Genomic DNA, 10,516 nt, shown 5'->3' with positions numbered 1-10,516 from the left:
AGCAGAGACTTAAAGACTAACTGGTAGAATGACTTTATTTCAGAAACTGGTTTAAAAGAAAGAAAGGCAAATACCATATGATATCATTTACATGTGGAATCTAAAATCTGATACAAATGGACTTAATTACAAAACAGAAACAGACTCACAGATATACAAAACAAACTTATGGTTACGAAAAGGGGAAAGGGGGTGGGGGAGGGATGAATTAGGAGTTTGGGATTAACATATACACACTACTGTATATAAAATAGATAACCAACAAGGACCTACTGTATAGCACAGGGAAATATATTCAATATCTTGTAATAAACCATAAAGGAAAAGAATATGAAAAAGAAAAAAGTATATATATATAAAACTGAATCACTGTGCTGTACACCAGAAACTAACTCAACATTGTAAATCAATTATATTTCAATTAAAAAAAAAGAGGACTTCCCTGGTGGCGCAGTGCTTAAGAATCTGCCTGTGAATGCAGGGGACCTGGGTTTGATCCCTGGTCCGGGAAGATCCCACATGCCACGGAGCAATTAAACCGGGGCACCACAACTACTGAGCCTGTGCTCTAGAGCCCGCGAGCCACAACTACTGAAGACCACACGTCTAGAGCCCATGCTCCGCAACAAGAGAAGTCACCACAATGAGAAGCCCATGCACCACAACAAAGAGTAGACCCCGCTCACTACAACTAGAGAAAGCCCACGCACAGCAATGAAGACCAACGCAGCCAAAAATAAATAAAATTAAAAAAAAAAAAAGAAGAAGAAATTCTAATGGAAAAAAAGGTGAAGGATATAAACAGGTGACTTACAAGAGAGGCAGACCTCCAAAGGTGCTTAAGCTTAGGAGGAGACACCCTTTAGGAATGGGAATGGGAAAAATGCAAAGCAAAAGAATAAGATATCACTTTAAATCCATTAGGCAAAATTAGGAAGACTTCTAATACCAAGTGTTGGCTGGGGAGTGGATAGAGGAGCCCTCAGGCCTTGCTGGTGGGGTGTTCACAGGAGGGCAGAATGGCAGCACTTCAGCTAAGTGCCCAGGCACACTCAGGGATGGGCACCCAGGGCAACAGCACCATGTGTCCCAGATACATTCTTTTTTTTTTTTAAACAGATCTTTATTGGAGTATAATTGTTTCACAATACCATGTTAGTTTCTGTTGCACAACGAAGTGAATCAGCCATATGCATAAACATGTCTGCATATCCCCTCCCTCTTGAGCCTCCCTCCCACCCTCCCTATCCCACCCCTCTAGGTCATTGCAAAACACCAAGCCGATCTCCCTGTGCTATGCGGCTGCTTCCCACTAGCTATCGATTTTACATTCTGTAGTGTATATATGTTGATGCTACTCTCACTTCACCCCAGCTTCCCCTCTCACCCCGTGTCATGAAGTCCATTCCATGTCTACCTCTTTATTCCTGCCCTGCAACTAGGTTCATCAGTACCATTTTTTTTTTTTTTTTAGATTCCATATATATATGAGTTAGCATACGGTATTTGTTTTTCTCTTTCGGACTTACTTCACTCTGCATGACAGACTTTAGGTCTATCCACCTCACTATAAATAACTCAATTTTGTTTCTTTTTATGGATGAGTAATATTCCAGTGTATACATATACCAGATCTTCTTTAACCATTCATCTGTCGATGGACATTTAGGTTGGTTCCGTGTCCTGGCTATTGTAAATAGTGTTGCAATGAACATTGTGGTGCATGTCTCTTTTTGAATTATGGTTTTCTCAGGGTATATACCCAGTAGTGGGATTTCTGGGTCATACGGTAGTTCTATTTTTAGTTTTTTAAGGAACATCCATAATGTTTTCCATAGTGGTTGTATCAATTTACATTCCCAACAACAGTGTAGGAGGGTTCCCTTTTCACCACACCCTTTCCAGCATTTATTGTTTCTAGCTTTTTTGATAATGGCCATTCTGACTGGCATGAAGTGATAACCTCATTGTAGTTTTGATTTGCATTTTTCTAATAATTAGTGATGTTGAGCATCTTTTCATGTGCCTCTTGGCCATCTGTGTGTCTTCCTTGGTGAAATGTCTATTTAGGTCTTCCACGCATTTTTTCACTGGATTGTTTGCTTCTTTGATATTGAGCTCCATGAGCTGTTTGCATATTTTGGAGATTAATCCTTTGTCTGTTGTTTCATTTGCAAATATTTTCTCCCATTCTGAGGGTTGTCTTTTTGTCTTGTTTATGGTTTCCTTTGCTGTGCAAAAGCTTTTAAGTTTCATTAAGTCCCATTTATTTATTTCTGTTTTTATTTCAGTTACTCTAGGAGGTGGGTCAAAAAAGATCATGCTGTGGTTTATGTCAAAGAGTGTTTTTCCTATGTTTTCCTCTAAAAGTTTTATAGCGTCTGGTCTTACATTTAAGTACTTAATCCTTTTTTTTTTTTTTCGGTACGCGGCCCTCTCACTGTTGTGGCCTCTCCCGTTGCGGAGTACAGGCTCTGGAAGTGCAGGCTCAGTGGCCATGGCTCACGGGTCTAGCCGCTCCAAGGCATGTGGGATCTTCCCGGACCAGAGCATGAACCCGTGTACGCTGCATCGGCAGGCGGACCCTCAACCACTGCGCCACCAGGGAAGCCCTTTAATCCATTTTGAGTTTATTTTTGTGTATGGTGTTAGGGAGTGTTCTAACTTCATTCTTTTACATGTAGCTGTCCAGTTTTCCCAGCACCACTTATTGAAGAGGCTGTCTTTTCTCCATTGTATGTTTTTGCCTCCTTTGTCATAAATTAGGTGCCCATATGTGCGTGGGTTTATTTCTGGGCATTCTATCCTATACTATTGATCTATATTTCTGGTTTTGTGCCAGTACCATACTGTCTTGATTACTGTAGCTTTGTGATATAGTCTGAAGTTGGGGAACCTGATTCCTCCAGCTCTGTTTTTCTTCCTCAAGATTGCTTTGGCTATTCGGGGTCTTTTGTGTTTCCATACGAATTGTAAGATTTTTTGTTCTAATTCTGTGAAGAATGCCATTGGTAGTTTGATAGGGATTGCACTGAATCTGTAGATTGCTTTGGGTAGTATAGTTATTTTCACAATGTTGATTCTTCCAATCCAAGAACATGGTATATCTCTCCATCTGTTTGTGTCATCTTTGATTTCTTTCATCAGTGTCTTACAGTTTTCTGAGTACAGGTCTTTTGTCTCCTTATGTAGGTTTATTCCTAGGTATTTTATTCTTTTTGTTGCAATGGTAAATGGGAGTGTTTCCTTAATTTCTCTTTCTGATTTTTCATCTTTAGTGTATAGGAATGAAAGAGATATCTGTGCATTAATTTTGTATCCTGCTACTCTACCAAATTCATTGATTAGCTCTAGTAGTTTTCTGGTAGCATCTTTAGGATTCTCTATGTATAGCATCATGTCATCTGCAAACAGTGAGATCTTAACTTCTTCTTTTCGGATTTGGATTCCTTTTATTTCTTTTCCTTCTCTGATTGATGTGACTAAAACTTCCAAAACTGTGTTGAATAATAGTGGTGGGAGTGGGCAACCTTGTCTTGTTCCTGATCTTGGTGGAAATTGTTTCAGTTTTTCACCATTGAGAACGATGTTGGCTGTGGGTTTGTCATATATGGCCTTTATTATGTTGAAGAAAGTTCCCTCTATGCCTACTTTCTGGAGGGTTTTTATCATAAATGGGTGTTGAATTTTGTCGAAAGCTTTTTCTGCATCTATTGAGATAATCATATGGTTTTTATTCCTTAATTTGTTAATGTGGTGTATCACATTGATTTATTTGTGTATTTTGAAGAATCCTTGCATCCCTGGGATAAATCCCACTTGATCATGGTGTATGATCCTTTTAATGTGCTGTTGGATTCTGTTTGCTAGTATTTTGTTGAGGATTTTTGCATCTATGTTCATCAGTGATGTTGGTCTATAATTTTCTTTTTTTGTGACGTCTTTTTCTGGTTTTGGTATTAGGGTGATGGTGGCTTTGTAGAATGAATTTGGGAGTGTTTCTCCCTCTGCAATTTTTTGGAAGAGTTTGAGAAGGATTGGTGTTAGCTCTTCTCTAAATATTTGATAGAATTCACCTGTGAAGCCATCTGGTTCTGAGCTTTTGTTTGTGGAAGATTTTTAATTACGGTTTCAATTTCATTACTTGTGATAAGTCTGTTTATATTTTCTAATTCTTCCTGGTTCAGTCTTGGAAAATTGTTCCTTTCCGAGAATTTGTCCATTTCTTCATGGTTGTCCATTTTACTGGCATATAGTTGTTTGTAGTAGTCTCTTATAATCCTTTTTATTTCTGCAGGGTCAGTTGTGATTTCTCCTTTTTCATTTCTAATTTTACTGATTTGTGTCCTCTCTCTTTTTTTCTTGATGAGTCTGGCTAAGGGTGTGCCAACTTTGTTTATCTTTTCAAAGAACCAGCTTTTAGCTTTATTGATCTTTGCCATTGTTTTTTTTTGTTGTTTCTATTTCATTTATTTCTGCTCTGATCTTTATGATTTCTTTCCTTCTACTGACTTTGGGTTTTCTTGGATCTTCTTTCTCTAGTTTTTTAAGTGCAGGGTTAGATTGTTTATTTGAGATTTTTCTTGTTTCTTGAGGTGAGATTGAATTGCTATAAACTTCCCTCTTAGAACTGGTTTTGCTGCATCCCATAGGTTTTGGGTCATTGTGTTTTTGTTGTCATTTGTTTCTATGTATTTTTAAAATTTCTTCTTTGATTTCTTCAGTGATCTCTTGGTTATTTAGTAGCACATTGTTTAGCCTCCATATTTGTGTTTTTTACATTTTTTTTTCCTGTAATTGATTTCCAGTCTCATAGTGTTGTGGTCAGAAAAGATGCTTGATACAATTTCAATTTTCTTAAATTTTCTGAGGCTTGATTTGTGAAACAATATGTGATCTATCCTGGAGAATGTCCCATGTGTACTTGAGAAGAAAGTGTATTCTGCCACTTTTGGGTGGAATCTCCTATAAATATCAATTAGATCTATCTGGTCTGCTGTGTCATTTAACGCTTGTGTTTCCTTATTTATTTTCTGTTTGGATGATCTGTCCATTGGTGTAAGTGGGATGTTAAAGTCCCCTACTATTATTGTGTTACTGTCGATTTCTCCTTTCATGGTTGTTAGCATTTACCTTATGTATTGAGGTGCTCCTATGTTGGGTGCATAAACATTTATAATTGTTATATCTTCTTCTTGGATTGATCCTTTGATCATTATGTAGTGTCCCTCCTTATTTCTTGTAACATTATTTATTTTAAAGTCTATTTTATCTGATACGAGTATTGCTATTCCAGCTTTCTTTTGATTTCCATTTACATGGCATATCTTTTTCCATTCTTTCACTCTCAGTCTGCATGTGTCCCTAGGTCTGAAGTGGGTCTCTGGTAGGCAACATATATATGGGTCTTGTTTTTGTAGCCATTCAGCCAGTCTGTGTCTCTTGGTTGGGGCATTTCACCCATTTATATTCAAGGTTATTATCGATATGTATGTTCCTATTACCTTTTTCTTAATTGTTTTGGGTTTGTTTCATGGGCCTTTTTCTTCTCTTGTGTTTCCCACTTAGAGAAGTTCCTTTAGCATTCGTTGTAAAGCTGGTTTGGTAGTTCTGAATTCTATTAGCTTTTATTTTTCTGAAAAGCTTTTGACTTCTTCATCAAATCTGAATGAGATCCTTGCTGGGTAGAGTAATCTTGGTTGTAGGTTGTTCTCTTTCATCACTTTAAGTATTTCCTGCCATTCCCTTCTGGCTTGCAGGGTTTCTGCTGAAAAATCAACTGATAACCTTATGGGGATTCCTTTGTATGTTTTGTTTTGTTTTTCCTTTGTTGCTTTTAATATTTTTTCTTTGAATTTAATTTTTGTTAGTTTGATTAATATGTATCTTGGTGTGTTTTTCGTAGGGTTTATCCTGTATGGGGCTCTCTATGCTTCCTGGACTTGGGTGACTATTTCCTTTCCCATGTTAGGGAAGTTTTACACTATAATCTCTTCAAAAATTTTCTCAGACCCTTTCTTTTTCTCTTCTTCTTCTGGGACCCCTATAATTCAAATATTGGTGCGTTTAGTGTTGTGCCAGAGGTCTCTGAGATTGTCTTCAATTCTTTTCTTTCTTTCTTCTTTATTCTGCTCCTCGGCAGTTATTTCCACCATTTTGTCTTCCAGCTCATTTATTTGTTCCTCTGCCTCTGTTATTCTGTTATTGATTCGTATTTTTCATTTCAGTTATTGTGTTGTTCATCTCTGTTTGCTTGTTCTTTAGTTCTTCTAAATCATTGTTAAACATTTCTTGTATTTTCTTAATCCGTGCTTCCATTCTATTTCTGAGATTCTGGATCATCTTTACTATCATTACTCTGAATTCTTTTTCAGGTAGACTGCCTATTTCCTCTTCATTTATTTGGTCTTGTAGGTTTTTACCTTGCTGCTTCATCTGTGACATATTTTTTTGCCATTTCTTTTTTTTTTTTTACGAGTGGGATTGTGTTCCTGTTTTACTGGTTGTTTGGCCTGAGGTTTCCAACACTGGAGTTTGTAGGCTATTGGGTAGAGCTGGGTCTTGGTGCTGAGATGAGGAACTCTGTGAGACCTCACTCCAATGAATATTCCCTGTGGTCTGAGGTTCTCTGTTAGTCCAGTGGTTCGGACTCAGAGCTCCCACTGCAGGAGTTTCTGCCCGACCCTGGGCTCCCAAATCAAGATCCTGCAAGCCGTGTGGGGAGGGAAGTAAAAAAAAGAGAGAGAACAATAACAAATTAAAAAATAAAATTAAACTAGGAAACTAACAGATATGTTAGAAAGAATATAAAAATAAAAATACAGATGAATCAATAACCGGAAGGTACATTGGTACCATATAGTAAAAAAGAGGAGGAAGGAAAAGAAAAGGAAAAAAAAAAAGGTTGAGGGGGAAGGCCTTGGCTGTGGTGGGCAGGGCCTAAGCAAGGGTGAGGTTTGGGTGGTGAGCGGGGCCTATGCTCAGGACCCACAGGGCTGGAAAAGGTGCTGGGAGCTGTGGGGAGGGTGGGTTTTAGGCTCAAGGAACAGATGGGGCCCAGGTGTACCCCCCACCGCTGGTCTCAGAGGGCGGGGATCTCACCTGGGAGCCCGGCAAGCTTCCTGGGCTCGAGTGGGTGGGGCAAACGCCCTCCTCTCCTCTCCTGCTCCTCCAATCTGGGGTCTGGGAGGGCCCCTCCCATCTGCTTCTTCTGACCTCCCCAGCCTCCCTCCTATGCCCCCAGGGCCCACACGGCCTGCATGGGGCTTTGGAGGGGGGGTACTGGCTTGGGAGCTCAGCAGGCTCCCCGGTCCGAGTGGGTGGGGCAATCTCCCCCTGCTCCTCTCTTGCTCTTCCTAGAGAGTCCCTCCCACCTGCGTCTCCTGATCTCAGGGCCTCAGGGGCACCGGTCTTGTCTGGCCTCCACTTCTCCTCCCCCCTCAGTCCCCCTGCGTCCTGCCAGTTCACTCTGGGGTTCCTCCCGTCTCCTTGGGGGTCAGTGTCCCCCACCAGCTGCAGGCAGAAGCCTTAGTTGTGGGGAGACGCTAACTCCCCGTCTTCCCACACCACCATCTTGACTCCGTTCCCCTCCGAGATACATTCTTATCAGAGCCATAGGGGCACGTGGGTGAGGGCGTGTGGTGCACAGTTGAGGGTGGTCGCAGAAACCTGGGTACAGCTGGCTGCCCAGGCTTGGGGCTGGGGGTGGGTCACATGCGAAGGTGCTCTTCTTGGAGCACCAGCAGCTGTGAGAGGGGTTGGACTAGATGCGCCGGACAAGCCTCGCTGGGACATGAATATCTGTTTCTGGGTTTCCTGCCTTCCCTTCCTTTCGACGTAGATCTCCAAGTCTTTTTCCATTTGCTTATTTTCTTCATGGTGAGTGATTCACCCCAAACAACTTTCCATGTTCTCTCGGTGTGTTTTCCTACCTGTGCCTTAGTTGCACTACTTAATGATAATTGATGGAAAGGTCCTCGGGTCTGCCCTGCCCCTCCCCTCCTCCCTCCTTCACACACTGGGCACCACTGCATGCAGGTGCTGTGCGGGTGCTGGGAATGTAAGTGTGACTAAGTCCACAGGCTGGCTGACCCCCTAGAACTTCAGGTGAAGGAACTGATAACCAGCATATCTTTGTCATACGGGGCAGGGGTTCTCAAACTTGTTGGTTTTGGAACCCCTTCACACTCTTAAAAATTACTAAAGACCTCCAAGAGCTTTTGTTTTCATGGACTGTGCTAACCAGAGCATTTTTACTGTATTAGAAAGTAAAACTGTGAAATTTTAAATATATTTTATTGACTAAAAAATAATAGGCCCGTTATAGGTTGACATAAATAATATATTTTATTAAAAAACTATATTTTCCAAAACAAAGTCGTCTACTAGGAAGAGCAGTATTCCTTTGCATTTTTTTTCAAGTCTCTTTAATGGCTGGCCTACTGGAAGACAGCTGGATTCTTTCTCATTCCTGCCTTTATTTTCAATCCGTTGCAATATCACATGTCATAAATCTTCTGGAAAACTCCACAGTATATTGAGAGAGCGAGAGTGAGAAAGACAGGTGTTAGTGTTACTATAAAACTGGCTTTGACCTCATGGAGTCCCTGAAAGGGTCTGAGACTCCCGGGGGTCTCTGGATAGACCACACTTTGACAACCACCGACACTGGCCCTTCTGGCGATGTGGTATAGTTACTGCCTCGATTCTAGAACCCACAGATCTAGTGCTGTGATATGATCCAGGGTTGAAGTCTGGCTTAGATCATCAGACATGAAGGTAGAAATTGGGGGTAGGGGAAAACTGAGGTGGGCTGCAGGCATTAAACTTTCTTTTTAGTGTTTATTCGTCTCTTTTGAGTTTTTAAGTGGTCAGTATTTTAGTGACGACAGGAAGCGGGTTGTAGGTGGCGCATTGATTCTTCGCTCTTGTTTACTGAGCACATGCTGTGGGGTAGTCGTTTTGCTGAGTGCTTTCTCTTGCTAAAATTAGTTTATCCTTTGCATGGCTCTTAACATACAAAGGGTTTGAATCGAAAGAATCGGGTGTTAGTGGAAATTTAAAGGTGCCGTAGGCCCTTTAATTGTGTGATAGCTTTGCTCTTGTGTGAATCTGTAATACCCAGAGATTCTTTTGTATATTGGGCTTAAGAGGGTTTCACAGTCCTTAGATTGGAGGCAAATTCTCAGAAAAATTCTCGGAAGAACTTAGGTGGAGAGGGAAACATCTTCAGCTCCCAAATTCTGTGGGGTAACAATGTGTGCTTCCGGCAGCGGAGTTGATACTGCGCCGAGCCAGCCGCCGCGAGTGGGGCGGCGGCTTCCGTGCTCATGAAGGAGTGATTTGAACTCTGACCACTCTTTATGGACACAACACTACATTAAATCGCAAACGTGAATGTTGGAGTTGCCCACAGTGAGGTGAATCCAAATACCCGTGTAATGAACAGCCGGGGTATGTGGACGACATACGCTTTGGGAGTTGGCTTGCTTCATATCGTTCTACTCAGTATTCCTGTTGCCTGGACCTTAACAAATGTTATACCTAATCTGGGGATGTATGTATTTTTGCATGCAGTAAAAGGAACGCCATTTGAAACTCCTGACCAGGGTAAAGCGAGGCTCCTAACACACTGGGAACAACTGGACTATGGAGTACAGTTTACATCTTCACGGAAGTTTTTCACAATGTCTCCAATAATTCTATATTTTCTGGCAAGTTTCTATACGAAGTATGATCCAACTCACTTCATCTTAAACACAGCTGCTCTCCTGAGTGTGCTAGTTCCCAAAATGCCGCAGCTACGTGGTGTTCGGATCTTTGGAATGAATAAGTATTGAAATGTGTTTTGAAACAACAAAAATGTTTACAGCTACTGAGTTTTCTGTAAGGAAGGGATGGGTACTAAACTGCACGGTTTCTGTGATAATGTGAAATGAGAGGTAGCTACATTGGCGAGCCAATTGCTGGTTCTTCATATGCTGTTTTGAAGTGCAGATTCTTATGAGAAGATGCCTTTGTTTAATGCATCTGGTATCCTTCTGTAGAGAGGCTTCAGAGGCAGGCCGGGCAGGCCCAGCTTATAAGTTAAATGGCTATAAAGTAAAGGTGTAGTAGATAAATCCAAGGAAATAAGAGATTTATAAGAAACTAAGTCCAGCTAAGCTTATAATGAATGCGCATTATGTTAAGAGAAGAAAATGTTTCATCATTCAGTCATGGTCAGTTTAAGCAGAGTTACATGTAAACCAGAATCATTTCTTTACAAGTTTATTATAGATTGTTTTCATTACCATGCATATTCCTTTTGTGTTATATAAGAGGATACATATCCTCTTGTTTTATACAAACCAATTCCTACCTTATGAACATACTTTTTTGGTTTTGCAGGCTCAACATTGTGTTGATAGATGAGTTCATTTTTACACTTATTAAGTTACTGAGTTCATGAAGGTCCACCTTCACGACTGACTGATGATAGAAGGTAGTTAGGCGCCTTAGAAGCAGCCTGAGTCGG

At 40.8% G+C, this 10,516-nt stretch overlaps 1 protein-coding gene across 1 annotated transcript; it reads left to right on the top strand.

Annotated features, from left to right (window-relative positions):
- Positions 1 to 9,383: 9,383 nt before the first annotated feature.
- Positions 9,384 to 9,839, top strand: LOC309823218 (ORM1-like protein 1; the record flags this gene model as incomplete). Its single annotated transcript, XM_082655356.1, has 1 exon — positions 9,384 to 9,839. A coding segment is annotated over one exon (456 nt), but the record flags the coding sequence as incomplete, so codon positions are not given.
- Positions 9,840 to 10,516: the final 677 nt, after the last annotated feature.

This window comes from Grampus griseus (assembly GCF_964374135.1).
Source record: "Grampus griseus genome assembly, chromosome: 5".
Lineage (NCBI taxonomy): Eukaryota > Metazoa > Chordata > Mammalia > Artiodactyla > Delphinidae > Grampus > Grampus griseus.
This window is presented reverse-complemented; position numbering and strand designations above follow the sequence as displayed.